Below are 15886 nucleotides of genomic sequence, written 5' to 3' on the forward strand. Positions count from 1 at the left end.
TCTACTGATCTCTGCGAGTATTAGGGCCACATTAAAAAAATATTATTGATCATTTTGAGAATAAAGTCGAAATTTCGAGCTTATGGTCAAAAATCTATTTTTAGAAAAAAAAATCAAAATGTGAAATTATTGTTGTTTTAAGACAAACTGTCACAGTTGCTATACCGTCTGAGTCAGTGAAATCGTACTTTAGAATCGGTTTTAGTAGCAAGGAAGAAAATTGTTTCTCTTTCAGTGTGGTTCTTGATATAGCACGTTGAAAAGATGGTGAAACACAAACCTGGAAGAGTGGATTTGTACAAAATGAAATGGTTACACCCTCGTGCAATAGAGAGGATGTATGTTGCATCACAAGATGACTGATCAGGGTTTTTTTTTTTTCCATGCATAAACCACGATGCCTCTGTTTTTACAGCTGAATTCTTATTCTCTTCCTTGGCTCCCTGTTAAATCCATAATCGAATTTAAAGTCCTGCTTCTCACACTCAAAGTGTTGAATGATCAGGCCCCAATCTTATCTTAATGACCTTATAGTACCATATCATCCCATTAGAGCACTTTGCTGTCAGACTGCGGGCTTACTTGCAGAGTATTTAAAAGTAAAATGGGAGGCAGAGACTTCAGCTTTCAGGCCCCTCTTCTACTTTCCTCTTTGCAGCATATAGTTAGGGTTAGATCAGGTGACCCTGAATCCTTCTTTAGTTATGCTGTAATAGGTCTCGGCTGCTGGCAGATTCCCATGATGCATTGAGTGTTTCTTCTTCAGTCACACACTACGTGTTTATAGCCCCCTCTAGGTAGTGCAATCAAGTAACAGGTAATGTAGACATCTATTGCAAGTCATTCCTAATATTATTCTCTTCTCTCCATCAATTCCACTCTGCTTGAACTCTCTATTACAAGGGGCTTTCTCCCCACCCTTGATCCCTGCACATGCCCGACCGACTCTTTCTTTTTTCTTTCCAAAGCATACTTTTACCTTTTCAGGTTCTCACCATCGAATTGCAAACGTTAAAAAGAGTCAGGCCTGACCCTTAATGAACTCCACCTCTACCTGAACCCATCTGTCAGTTTTAATTTCAAAATTAAAAATTAGTTACTAGGCAAGGATGCATTTTTCATACAAAACAGCATGAGAGATTTTCAGGCATTAAAACTAATTCCAATCATAAACTCAGTCTATATGCTGGTGACATCTTGTTATATCTAATAAATCCCTCAGTCTCCTTCCTGCAAGTTCACAGTTTTATTAGCAGTTTTTTCTTTTTTTGCCTCTAATTCATTTTACTATGTGTGCCTGTATGCTGTAACTACTCAACTCAGTTTAACAATAACATTAAAGTTTCAGTCATTCCAAATGATATATTTAATATATATGATTTTACTCCAATACTAAACAGTATCAAAGAAGAACTGAACAGATGGAATAAACTGCCAGTTCTCTTTAATACACTCGTGGGATGATTCATCTCCTTTAATTCAACAATTCAAAGTTTTCCATTTCAAAGACAAAGAGGGCCAGAAAATAAATGAATGCACTTCTTACCAAAGCAAACTGGAAGCTGGTTCCACGGAAGAGGGGCCTGAAAGCTGAAGGCTCAGCCTAGCATTCTACTTTTAAACACTGTAGGAACCACAGGAAGTAAGCCTGCAGTTTGAGAGTGTAGTACTCTATTGAGGTAACATGATACTATGAAGTCTTTAAAGTCTGTGCATTGAAAAGCAGCACGGATTAGTGCTGAGGCTGCAGTGATGCGGACGCTATACCAGTGCGCTGTGGTGAAGAGAGAGCTGAGTGTAACAGCGAAGCTCTCAATTTACCGTTCAATCTATGTCCCTACCCTCACCTATGGCCATGAGCTGTGGGTAGTGACTGAAAGATACAACCTGCAGAAATGGGCTTCCTTCGAACGGCGGAGGGCCTCTCCCTTAGAGATAGGGTGGGAAGTTCAGCCATCCGGAAGGGGCTCAGAGTAGAGCCGCTGCTCCTCCACATAGCCAGTTGAGGTGGTCCAGACATCTGACAAAGGATGCCTGCTGGGGAGCGGGAGGAGGCCCTGGGGCAGACCCAGAACGTGCTGGAGAAATTATATCTCTCAGCTGGCCTGGGAACGCCTTGGTGTTCCCCCGGACAAGCTGGAGGTGTTTCTTCTTCAGTCACACACTACGTGTTTATAACCCCCTAGGTAGTGCAATCAAGTAACAGGTAATGTAGACATCTCTCTGCTTAGGCTGCTGCCCCCGCAACCCGGCCCCAGATAAGTGGAAGAAGATGGATGGATGGAAAAAGTAAAGAAATAAAACTCTAAGATTCCTCACAGTGTTTGTGGTCATGTCATGTCATCCAGAGTAAGTATCTGGTTAGACATCATGTTAGTAAGATTTTTATGGCAGTACAATAACCTCAGTCTGAATTTAAAAGCAGGAAATTAGAGGTCAGATCATTGTTGCCCAGTCAGCACATTCTCCAGCATCCCACCCAGTGACTCCAAGAAGATTAAATACTCTGATGTGTCATTTACTGCTTAGGCACAAATGACAGTCTGGACCCAAAGACACAGGGAAGGTCTTGATCCAATGGTCTTGTCCAGTAGGTAAAACCCCAAAGTGCAAGGAGTGAACTGTGGGGATATCTCACCTCCAAAGTTATTACAGTTAACTAAAACTAAACTAAAAACTGAATCTGAAAATAAAAAAATAGTGGTTAAATACAGGCTTCAAATTTCCTGGGATGCAGCCAGAAGACAAGGAGGTGCTGATTACTGAACGTTACAGTGACCTCCAAAACTTTGCAGAAACATTTTGGATATAAACTCATTTTAGAGGAGGAGCATGGAGTACGCCAAATATCCAGGGGCAAAATACTAACCTCAAGTTGCTCTCTGATGTATCCATCACCAGTGAACGTCAGATGGAAAGCACTTAAGCATAGAAAAGGGGACATTAGAGGCTGCCTTTACATGGATGCTGCTAAGATGCACACGACGATTCTTTCTCATATGCCATACTAAACTGGCATCACTTAATGAGTTTTTGTTTTTTTTGTTTATGCGTTTGGTGTATAAAATTAAAAATTGTCTGGCACCATTGCTTCACTTCATTCATTTTCACCCAGAAGAATCTATAAAATCAACAAGGATGTCTTCCACTAAAGAATGTACTGTACCTTTCTCTCACTCAGCGTTTGTGCAATCAGCCTTTACTGTGTTTGGATTATGTGGTGAACACTTTGTATTATAAGTGTTAAATAAGAAATCATTATGGTCAACTTGGACAATTTTCAGTAATCTATCAAAACTGTATTTGGCCACTTGTGAAGTTCTTCTTACCTCAATTAAGGAGTTTTTGTGCATTCCAATCAAGCTGCATGTAATTTTATTCCAAACAGCTTCCAGTTACAAATGTCAAATGTAAAAACCTCTCCAGGCTTGAAACCTGGTTAGTTTATTAAGAAAACACAAAGGAGTATTCTAAACCTGTCAGTGAAATGGTTTTTGAGTGAGCCCCTGAAACTAGAGAGCTGTGTACAAAGATAGTAAGCATTCCTTGTCAGTTAATTGAATATGTTTGTTTAACCTTCTTAATTAAAGCTAAGAGTTTAATTGCATGTTCATTGTAGAGACTTTACCTTACAATATAAAGAACCTTGAGGTGACTGTGGTTGTGATTTGGTGCTGTATAAATAAAACTGAACTCAGTTGAATTGTTTCATTTCAAATCTACTGTGGTAATGTACTGCACATCCTTTTCTATCAGCCAGCTCTAGAAGATTGCCGCTCAGCATTTAGAACTAATCTTTACTACTGCTCTTTTTTTCTGTCATCTTTTTGTAAATTATTAAAATACATCCAAGTATGGAACATGCTACTCCCTGTTCCCAATTCAAAATGATAGGATTTTTGGAAGATTTTTCATTTCATAAGTTTAGTTGCTCTTTAGACGTCCCTGTCTTGATCCGAGTGAGTGTCTGGTGTTTTTCCATCCGGGTTCTACTTCCCTGTATCTGACCCTTGGGGTGGATCCCTGGTTCCACACCTACACCTCTCCACCTGTCTTCCATCTGCAGCAACCAGCGGGGCAGTACTTATCTTGACAGCCTGATACTTAACCTCCTAGGACCTGGCATCCACATATGTGGACGTCACATTTTGGGTTATTTAGACCAAAATGCTCAATTTTGCTCTAGAAGGGCCTGATATCCACCTACGAGGACATTATACTGCAGTTCTTTCAAAATTTTAAACGAATATCCTCATATGTGGCTCTTATTTTTCTTAGAAACAAAAATAAGGTAAAAAATAAAATCTGGTAATTCTTTGTTTTTACATTCATCAGGTCCCAATCAGCCCAAATATCAAAGAGAAATTAAAAATGAATGCCGTGGAAGAGTTCGGGTCTTAGGAGGTTAATGTGAAGTCTGTTTTTAGTATTTGTGCACCAAAGTGTTCACATCATACTTTTGTATACAGAATACTGGACCAGAGGCCTGTACGATGAGTTGGGCTTATCCGGGTAACTTTAGAGTTACATTGGGTTTTCTGTACTACAAAGATGGGTCACTTCTTCTTTTAGACCTAACCTGCTCCGGGGCAGGTTATGTTCAAGATTAGAAATGAAGAAATATGAAATCATCATCTGCTCATCAATAACTTCTCTGAAAAATAAAAGTCCTGGAAATTCCTCACAGACCTGTGTAGATAGTAGGAATGTCGTCTAAAGGTTTTCAGTAGCATTGTCTACAGTATTCACCCTGTAATGTGCATTTAACATCTTCATATTTTCTAATATGCTAGTTTTACCTTCCTTTGTAAAATCAGCCATTCTGCTCCCAGTACATGTTTGAGACTGGTCTGATTCTGCCAGTGCCACTTCTTACATGAGAACACACAGAGGCAAATCTGGTTTGAGTTACTGAGGTGATAACCAGCTTGGTATAGCTGCTTATTCCATTGCCAATGTCGGGGTGAGTAAATTCAGATAAAAGAAAGATACCTGGGTTTGTCTTCTATACTATTTTATCTAAATCAGATTTATGGATACAAAGGAAACTTTGATGAATGTGAAGAATGCCCTCTAGTAAAAAATTTCACAGTTTTACATCATGATGTTAAAGTATTTTTTTGTGGGAAAACAAAACGGATGAAGCTGAACTAAAAATACTAAATATCACAGGGGTATAATATTTCACTATTTTCTGACATTTTATAAACAATTTATACTCAATAATTAAAGTAATCAGATGTCATACATGACACATTGAGACCACTGTGAAAAGAAAAAAAAAATCACCATCGAGAACCTCATCGTCCAGAGCAGATGACAGTTCAGAGGGGCTTCTGTGGTACGCTTGACACAAGGTCAGAGGCAACGACTACAAGTCAGCCAGAAAACAAGATGGACTGTCAGCCAAGGAGCCCAAGGGGAAAGACAGAAACAGCAGCTACATTTGGAAGGGTAATGAGCTGGCAAGGCATCCAGGAGAAAACACTGAAAGCATTGCATGTTTTTATGGCACCTTCTTGTCACCGTCTCTCTCTAGGGAAAAGGCATGCTTGCCTTTCCACTATCGCTCCCTCTGTCATCCGAGTCCACCTCAGTCCCCTCCCCCCGAGCCCGCAGAGATGTGCTACAGTGTTTGAAAGGCCGAATCTCATCATTCAGCTCCTGAATACTGAATGGGCTCAAGTAATTTTGATTAAGGAAGGACAAAGGTTGCTGACAGTAATCTGTAATCCACTTGAAGGATTTCTAGGACAATGAGCCAGGGGAAGGACTAAGATGGATTGGAATAATTCATGCTTCATTTTTACACTAATTCAAAGAGAGAATGGCTGTTGCTGTTTAAGGCAGTAAGCTTTTCATTTCACTCCAGACAGAAGAGAACTACAAGCTATTAACACCCGAGAGAAGTGCCTGAAATTGACAGTTCCCCAACCAGGAAGTGCTGATGCAGCAAGCTGCCGATCTGATGTGTTATGAGAGGTGAAGCTGAACAGCTGCCTGTTTGCAGCTTGGGAATGTTCCCTATTAAAAAAAGCCTCCAATTCAGTTTCCAGCTCCACAGATGATCTGACCTCACCTCCAGTCGCTTCCTGCTGGCTTTTGCTTGTCAGTGGCACTACGCTGCATGTGGGGAGCCACTGACGAAGGGCGAATCACATTTGACCTGTGAAGGGAAACTGCATGAGGCCAACCTTTACACATTCTCCCAAACATGCAATAAATATGAAATGTTAGAGGAGAATATAGCTCATTTCTAATTAATGTCTCAGTTTTCTTAGTTGCTTATGAATTTTTTGCATTAATTCTTGTCACCAACAGCAAGGTCCCCATTGCTCAAGAAGGCGCATGTACAGGCCCATCTTATGTTTGGCAGTGGAGATCTAAAAGATTCAGAAAAAAAAGTGGTCAGATGAATCCAAAACAGAGCGCTCTGACAACTTGACCGGCTGTATTTGGAGGATGACCTAAAGAAAACCATCAGCACAGACAAGCAGGGATTATTCTGTGGGGCTGTTTTTCTGCTAAGGGTACAGGATGACCACACTGAAGGGCCAAGAGATGGGGCCAAATATGGTCGAATATTAGATGAGAACCTCCTTTCCTCTGCCAGAAGACTTAAGATGGGTCATTGGTGGGTCTTGAGGCATGATCCAAAACATAATGCCGAGGTAACAAGGAGTGGCTAAAGAAGAGAAATCAAGAGGCCTCATCAGTTCCCAGACATCAGTCCTATTTAAGCCAGCTGAAGTTTCAAGCTGCCAATTAGCAACCAGAAAAAGCTAAAGAAGTTAGAGTTTAGGCAAATAGCAGTGGGCCAAAATCTCTCCTGTGCAAATGTGTGTAAACCTGGTGACAACAACAAGAAATGTCTTAGTGTTGCGCTTGCCAACAAGGATTTCTCCACAAAGTACTAAATTATATTTTGCTTGGGGATCAAATACCTTTTCACTCTATGACCATCTAATTAGTTGCAGAAACTTCCTCCAGTGGTTTCTTTTTAGTACCATTTACCATTTCAAACTGAACGCCTTTTGTTCTTCCAAACCTCTTTTTTTTATAGATGTGTCACTACCTTCAAATGCCGTCTATTGGCGTGAAGAACTAAAATGCAATTTGGCCTTGAAGTTACTTTTTTTTGTTAGGGAGGATTTGTTTGTTGTTGACTGCAATGTTAAAATAAGTTCTTTAAAAAGAAAAATGATTTAATATGAAGGCAATATGAGCAGAGAGTACAAACATGCTGAGGGATTGGCTGTGTTAGCTCAGTGAGAGAGTTATTTATATAAAATCTGCTGACTGCAGTGGAAAATACATTTGTTTATGGAACAGTGGGTAACAAGAACATCGTTTAGATATCCAAGTATTCCCATTTTGGACATACTGCAATATTCCTTGAATCTTGAATTTCTATAAAGAAAGAAAGAAAACACTTTTCAAACAAACAAACAAAACACAACAATAACAAGAATTACTACAATCATTTCAAAGCAGACAGTTGTTCCTAATTTTGCTGTCTAAACTTTTCTGGAGAAGCACAAAGAAACAAAGACAAAGGACATGCTCTGTCAAACTGAACGCAGCAGACGAAAGACTTCAAGCTGGTGTCAGTTCATGACGGAAAGATGTTAAAGTCCAGCAGCAACATCACTTTAAAACTAACAGAAACCTGTTTTAAGACTTGTATAGACGTATACGCTAAATTTGAGGCACCAGAACACAAAAAATGGCATGCAAAGAATTGTAACAGACTGCAGGATGTTTATTGGTCCTGCATCAGTCTCTGGCTCAATGATGTTACAGAGTAGAGGTTCCTCAACTTCTGCAAATTGACTTTGTTTCACTGCATCCTCAATTTACTTTTGCATTAAAACTACAGCAACATTCAAATGAGAAAATATTAAACCCTTCTATAATGCTGCTGAAGATGACAAATGGTGTTCAGCTGGGTTGAGATCTCATTGTTAGGAAAACCACAGCATATGTGTACAACCTTTTCATGCATGTCAGTATTTTTAAGTGACCCCTGGTGGAGATCCATTGATTTTATCTGGTTTTCCTATTGTATTTTATTTTATTACCCTTATAGTTTAGTTTTGTGTTTCACTTTGTGTTGTGCTTGTCTGTCAAGTAAAAGCTGCAGAAGATAAATGTTTCACATGGTAAAGGATAAACTAGGAAGTGCTTTACCTCTACAAAGACAAGTAGACCCAAATATTGCCAGCGGTATGCCTCCCACAACATAACAGAGTCAACAGATGCCTTTAGTAGTTAAAGTTTCAAATTTTTTCTTTTATTTGTCACCCATCTGAATGGCCAGTCAGAGACTGATCCACAGAAGCAAGACATAATACGTGTGTGAATGAGAGAGATAGTATAAAATAGAGGAGTTCAAATACCTGGGGTCAATCATCCAAAGCAACAGAGTGCACAAGAGAGGTCAAGAAGAGAGTGCAGGCACGGTGAAGTGAGTGCGACGAGTTTCTGTGTTGATTTGTGACAGAAGGATAGCAGTGAGAGTGACAAGGAAGGTTTACATGATGGTAGTGAGACTTGCTATGATGTATAGACATATGGAGACAGTGGAACTACCAAAATACAGGTCAAACTAGAAGTTGAGATGTTAAGATTTTCATTGGGACTGGCCAGAAGGATGCTAGGGATACAGTTAGATGGTAGCAGATGCTCCACTGTGGCGAACCCTAAAGGGAGTAGCCAAAAGAAGCAGCAGAAGAAACGGGCTGATTTTCCCTTAAATTACACACAGTGGAATAAATATTAAAAGCAGCCACCCATAGCATCCATACTGCTATCTCACAACACACGAAGATACAAAAGTAGGTGCATCAGATACTCCCACAGCAGCAAAACACTTCAAGTCAACCATTCTAGAAGCCATTCCAAACAATCCCCATCATTTATTTACAATATATTAAAAAGTAATGCAAAATTTGTAACAAGTGGTCAATTTGTATAGTAATGAAAATAGGAACTATTTTCAAAGCTAGCATGAATCATAAACATATTTATATATAAATACTGTGTTTGTGTGTGTGCAGTCAGTGCTGGGTCAACCTTTTTACTTTCTTTTATTGTGTGTGTGTGTGTGTGTGTGTGTGTGTGTGTGTGTGTGTGTGTGTGTGTGTGTGTGTGTGTGTGTGTGTGTCTTCAAACAAAACATGTTATCAGGTCAATCAGGTCAGAAAACACATTTCCACACTCGTGCAGACTGCATAGAGAAGAAAAAAAACATTTCTTAAAAAGCACAATATGTGTAGTAGAATCACACCTAAATCCTCCCACGAAGAACACCCACTGAACTCTTTCAGCCCCTGTAATGTGAAGCTTTTCTGAAGTTTAAACTGCTTCCAAACATTTCTAATGCCACTCAGCAAATACCAGACAAGAGGGTGTGATGTAACACTTCAGTCAAAAAAATAAAATGCAGGTTGTTCTCTTTTTTTTTCTCTTTTGCTGTTCAGGAAACACCAAACTGAAAACAGAACAGGCTTGAATGACACTGAACATGATTTCACAGTATTGCTTATACGGGCTATAATGTATCCAGTTAAAGACATTACAGTTAAATGAACCTTGGTGATGTTTTACACTCTCATTATTAAAACTCACTGAAAGACATCCAAATTAAGATTCATTTACTTCTGTGGACTGAAACATCTGGTCCATGTGTGAAATCACCAAGTGTGTTTATGTTTACGCGGGTAATTCGCTATTTGTCTGAATAAGACAACATTCCTAATTTGATAGAAGTAAAATCCATTTAGATACTTTAACTTAGCACTAGCTTTACTGAAATGGATCTCTCATTCCAATGAAGAGATGTCTACTAAGCCAATAGTCCATTTTAGAAGTATTAGTACTGTGCATTCAGAATGCATATCCCAGAGTTTTACTGCAGTTTGTGAAACAAAGCTTCTTGCGTGTTTATGATCAGCTTCATGTTACACAGGAGAACCCCACCTACATCAGAAAAAAATAAAGATATCAACTAGCGTTTGGATAGAAGCAAATGTCACACAGCTGACCTTTCAGGAGGTGGCTAAAAGAATAAAATTAGCTCTAAAAGGAAAACTATATATTTTAAAGCTTCTTTTTTTTTAGATTTCTGTTTTCAGTAGGAAGTTTAAGAGCTTTGATGGCATCAGACTGTCTATAATGATTGTTATAATGTGTCACTGCTTCCTCTCACTGTACAAAAATGAAGTAGCAGCTGTGACTGTGGGTAACATAAAGGTCCTCCCTGCTGACCAGACAAAATGTGGCCCCGCCCCTCTCCGAGCCTGGTTCTGCCAGAGGTTTCTTCCTGTTAAAAGTGAGTTTTTCCTTCCCACTGTCGCCAAAGTGTTGGCTCATAGGGGTCATCTGATTGTTGGGGTTTCTCTGTATTATTAGAAGATCTTTACATTACAATATGAAGTGCTTTGAGGAGACTGCTGTTGTGAATTGGCGCTGTATAAATACAGTTTTATATCATTTAATTGAACAAGCCATTGAAATCTTAACTGCCTTAGACTGTTGTGGATTATAACTGCAGCTACATATTAAGTGGTTTCACTCTTAGCTTAGTGTCAAGGACCTGTTGGGAGGAGCCTCAATACCACCCTCAGGTCACTACTGCACGTGCGAACTTTTGCACTTCATATTTTGTTCCAAAACCATTGTCAGTTTTGACAGAAGAAAAAGCATAACACTAGACTTTTTCTTTTTTTATATGCTGGCTGAGGATCAGTTTTTATAAGAACCCAACAAATGACTGTTGTCCAAAGTCTATTCCGTTTAAAAAAAGGAAAGCACATCAACCTCAAAACTAAAGGAAACAAGAGCGCATGTAAGCATGACACACAGGACAAAGCCATAGAGTCTTCCTCACTAACAAAGCCTGGGAAATGCTTTGTCAAATCAAATCAAAATGGCTCAAACCATTTCACAGAAGTAAGATGAAAGTAAATGAATGTGCTTGACAGTAATCCTCTGAAAAACACATCTGTCGTACATTAGAAATAAAAGATTAAACGTGAGAAAAATGTTTGGGTTTCATAGTGATATAGCACTCCTGGAAGGAAGAACTAATTTGCCAGTAAAAGGCAGAGAAAAGAGAATTCAGGCAAACAAAAAGCGAGCAGATGATAATGAAAGCGTCTTAAGTGTACCATGCAGCAGTTCATGAAGCACCCCAGCTGCAGAGAAGCCAGCTGTAGAGGAGCCCACTTAAATCAAATGGCACTTCTCCCAAACGGGAAGGAAGGAAGGAAGGAAAAAGACTGGTAATAAGAAAAGCAGTGTGCTCACATACTTGGAACAAAGGCTTTTTTGGCAATACACTGTAGTATGGCAATATATATTACTGTGGTATATTACATGTAAATCCAGAAGAGAGACAAAGAGAAAAAGGATCCATTATTATTGCAAGCTCAAGTTCTTTGGCTCAGTTGCAGCCATGATGAGTTTTATACCAGATGGCTGTTCAAGCAAAGCAACTGCTGCTTGCATGCAATGAGCACAGTCGAGCCGTAAATAATGGAGCTGCTGTTTGTGCAGTGAGGTCAGACTGATAAGTGCACGGTCAAAAACAGACCATAGTATCTGTTCAATTATGTCCTGTGAGGGTCTGCCACAGGAAGCATTGATTCTAAGTGTTTGTGTTCTCCTGCAGGGGTAGGAGTGTTTGGGTGTGTGGTTGTGTCCATATGACCACAAATGTGCTGATCTCTGCATGCAAGACAAAATGTCACAGCTGTCACAGTCTCATAAGGCTATGATGCAGTCTCGTAAGGCTTGTCCTCGCCATCTCGACCTTTCACACTGGTGTTGTATCTGTATCGAGGATAGTGTAGGGACGCCCTGCCTTCTTCTTTTTCTTCTTCTTCTTCCTCTTCATCAGATCTATCGAAAAGGTAGCGTCTTTGGCTAGGCGGGCTGGAGCAAGGAAGAACAAACAGATTTTTTTTATTATTATTTAGAAAGCGAATAGAGAACAGTATGGAGGCTGAAATCTGAGAAATGTCCTCGAATGTTTCTCAGTTATTATTTCATTTGCTCATTTGGGGCAAAAAAAGCTTGTGAATCTGATGACATTTTCTGTATTTTTGTAGAAATATGAAAACAGGCATCACGTTTTCACACAAGTGATAAAATTAGATAAAGCAAATAAAACAAGTGGAACCTTTACTTGAAACAATTTTACCCCCTTTCCCCCACACACAACAAAACACGGCTGACTTATCCGCCTGACTGTGGATTGGTGTCGTTTAAACTCCTAGCAGTTTCAATGCCTTTTGCAGCCTGTTAAGCATAAACATGCCTTCTTCTAAAGTCACCAAAAGTTCACACTTTTTCCTTTCAGAATTTTGTAATACCAGATACATTTTCTCAATAAATAGATAAAAAGGTTTGGCATGATTTCATTGTTTTAAATTTGTTCTTTATCTGCTTTTAGTACTTGAGTCAAAATCCAATAACATTTGTACAGAAAATATCAGAATTTACAAACTTTTTCTGGCAGCTGTACAAACAACATGTACACAAAACACTCTGTGATATGCTGTGAAAAGTTCTGGTCTGATCAAAAAAGGCTAATATACTGTAAAAGACACTTTGCCACAGTTCACAGTTCAGGTCTTATATATTTCACTGATTTTTGGATGTATTATGTCCATATGGTGACTAGATTTTCTTCATTAGCCTTCATTATTCTGACTACATGCATGTGTGTATATGTTATATTCTTCTAATCAGAGAGCTGCAGTATTTTATTCATGTCAGCCATTGCTCTAGCATCTAGTGGGCACAAAAACTTGCAATCTCAAGCGATGTGGGAACATGCTACCATCCAAAACACATCATATTAATGTTGTTATTAAAGACAAGGATTTCAAATTGACAGGTGAGATTACAATCTCAAAATGTTACAATAATATTTGTCAATGGCCTGTGAGAGATATTTTGGTCTCGGAGCATATGCTGTCTGATACTGTTTCAGGCGCCTTGAGGCAACGGTTGTTGTGATTTAGCCCATTATGAATAACACTGAACTGAATATGAAAATTTAGGGGGAGAAAAATGTGGAAAAGCAGGAGACAATGATTTATTCTAGGGTCATGATATTGTTTACCCAGCATAGTGGCTTCACACTGTCCACACAGCTATACTGAATATAGGCCATTTTCTAACCCATTTTGAGAATTGTTTACACCTCAATTAGCCGAAAAAGCAAGAAAAACAAGAAACTTACTAAAAATAAACATAGAAATTTTTCATATTGATATTTAAATATTGTAAACTGCTGGAGTTAATTACAGTGAAATGTGCATCACACATAAATTTGCTAATTGACTTGTAATGTAATTTTTATTCCTTTGTAAATCAAAGGAATATCTCTGGAGTATTGAGTAGCTGAGCTAGATATCCACAAATAATACCTTCTTATCGACTGTGTCTCCTTTTATGATAACATTTCACCAAACCAGGAGGCGGTTCTGGTCTAAAGGACTCCTGGATAAAAGCAATCAATGTGAAGAGACCACCACACAGACTACTGTCACTAAAGTGTACAGCACAAACTGTTAGCATCACTAATGTCACACGTGAAAAAGGCAATCCCCTTATTAGAATTTAAAACTATTCAAGTCAGACTGTATGAGAAATAGTTAATGTGCTGGTTAATAGAAGTGAAAGGCCTTTGTTTGGTTAGGTGACATCATGCTTCAAACAACTCTTTCCAAGGTAAGTCTACCTACTGCCTGCATCAGTCACTCTCCGGCCGGTATAAATACTTCATCATCAGGCTGTCGACCTTCTTCTTTCTCTTCTTCTCATCCTTTTTATTAAGGGGCTGAGTCTTGCTCTGAGACCCAGCTTCTTCATCCACTTCTGGACTTGAAGCCTTTCGAGCTGGTGCCCTTTTCACACTGCTGGAACTTCGGTAGGAAATAGTGGAGGCATCAGAGCTGGATTCTGATTCTGAAGATGAGGAAGATGAGGAAGAAGACAAAGACTCATCCTTCCTTTTGGATTTTTTCTGAGATTTTTTGGATCTCCTCTTGGAGCTGCTTCTGTGACGATGGCCATCTTCTGAGCTGTCAGAGTCAGAGCTGTGGCTTCTCTTCTTTTTCTTGCTCTTTCCTTTACTACTGCGGCTACTGCAGCTACTGGCTGGTCTCATGCAGTCCGCGGCAGATGCAGAGCGTCTGAGGCTGTTGACAGGGTGAGTATCTTTTCTGTCAGCTTCATTATTGTTGAACTTTTCTTCTTCACAGTCAGAGTCTTCCAAAGTCCTGCGCTTGAATTTGATAGGTTTAAAACTCAGGACTTCATTGATGGCTTTCTCCAGGTCAGGGTCAAGGTAGTTGCGATGGCTGACTGTTTTGACATCCAAGTTATCAACTGCGTCGTTTTCAAAATTTGATCTGACTTGTGGTGGTGGCATGGAGATACTGCGTCCAGTTGAAGAGTGTGGACTGTATGCTGACCTCTCAGTGACGGCCACACTTCTACTATCATCAATATCAACATCAAACTCACTAAGACGGCAGCTGTAAGCCACTGAGTCAGGCCGACTAACACTTCCGGGACTACAACCTCCAAAACGTCTGCTATAGCAAGGGCTACTGGGACCACTGCTATACTGTGAACGGCTCCCTCTACCCTTGTCTAATCTTGAGGTGCTTTGATGGCGTCCAAGTGGACTTGACAGACCTAAGCTGACGTTAGACTTGGCATCATTCTCTGGGTTTAACCCAAGAAATGTGGAGGCCCGACTTGGTGCAGTAAATGAAATGGTTGATTCTTCGTTAAAGTTGCTCCAGCGGCTGTCCAAGCCTTTTCTAGCCTGGCTGTTGGCTTCTGAATAGGCTTGGGAGATGACTGACTGTCTGTCATTCACGCCATCCAATACCTGAGACTTTCTCCTTGAGCTGGCTAAGTATGCATCATTCTGAAAATCAGAAGCTTGGGGTTTCGGTTTACGAAAGGATAGCGTATCCTCTGACTCAGCATTCTGACTGAAGAGGGCATCTCCTTTGCTACTGAGGTTGGATCGTTTTCTGTAGCTTAGGGAGCTCATCACTGAAACTGGCCTGCTTGTTTCTACCTCTCTGCCTTCTTTATTCACCTCTTTCCATTCCTTACCCTCTTTCAATTCCTTTCCTTCCTTTGCTTCTACATTTACAGCACTTCTACAAAGAAAAACAGGAAGAGACAAAAGAAATAAAGACAGTGGGAGAGAAAATGACAAAGATGAGATATTAGGCAAAAGCAAAGGTGAGTGAAAGAAGAGAATGAAATGAATGAATGAAATGTGACAAAAATCATAAAAACTGAAATGAGAGAAGAAATGCAAGTGCTGAAATTTAGCAAAATGAGATGAAAGCAAGGAAAGCAATGTAACACAATACCACTCAGGTTTGGTTCAGGGCTAATTTGTCTACCCATCTATACAGTCCTATAAAAATGTGTGACTTTTAATAATTTTTTTCACGAGCACATAAAAGTGCACTTGTATGCATTTCACTCACATAATGTGGCTGAAACTCACAGAAAAATGAACTTCACCACAGCGTAAATTCTCCCTTAAAACATAGTCCTTTCTCCCCTTTTTCCTTTCTTTTGAGCTGTTTTATAATGAGTTAAAAATCCCAACAGGAACTCTAAAGTATCTGTACCTGTGTACTGGCAGTTAGTCACTGAACTTGAAAGTGTGTGTCCATAGGGTGAAGCTGCTGAGAGAAATTTAAAAACACCAAGTATTTAAAGTTGGGAATGACTCAGCTCAGCTCAGCTGAGGGAGGAAAGTTAAATGTGGTAAGGAGATAAATCTGGCCCAGTCAAAACCGTCAGCTCGCAGACATTAATCTCAGCAAGCGGCTCA

At 39.6% G+C, this 15886-nt stretch overlaps 1 protein-coding gene across 14 annotated transcripts in view; it reads right to left on the reverse strand.

Annotated features, from left to right (window-relative positions):
• Positions 1 to 11538: 11538 nt before the first annotated feature.
• The window catches only part of myo18ab (myosin XVIIIAb), a 125101-nt gene continuing 120753 nt past the window's right edge, over positions 11539 to 15886 (reverse strand). For 13 of the 14 annotated variants that reach the window (XM_040006443.1, XM_040006439.1, XM_040006438.1 and 10 more), the window contains 2 exons: positions 13758 to 15194; positions 11824 to 11937 (listed from right to left, as the gene is read on the reverse strand). In XM_040006443.1, the coding sequence (XP_039862377.1) occupies positions 13766 to 15194 (1429 nt within the window). In that variant the 3' untranslated portion in view covers positions 11824 to 11937; positions 13758 to 13765. Of the gene's footprint in view, positions 11938 to 13757; positions 15195 to 15886 lie in introns of all 14 variants that reach the window. The other variant, XM_040006440.1, reaches the window with a different exon arrangement.

Source organism: Simochromis diagramma, unplaced genomic scaffold (assembly GCF_900408965.1).
Source record: "Simochromis diagramma unplaced genomic scaffold, fSimDia1.1 OVJJ01000024.1, whole genome shotgun sequence".
In the NCBI taxonomy this organism is placed as follows: domain Eukaryota; kingdom Metazoa; phylum Chordata; class Actinopteri; order Cichliformes; family Cichlidae; genus Simochromis; species Simochromis diagramma.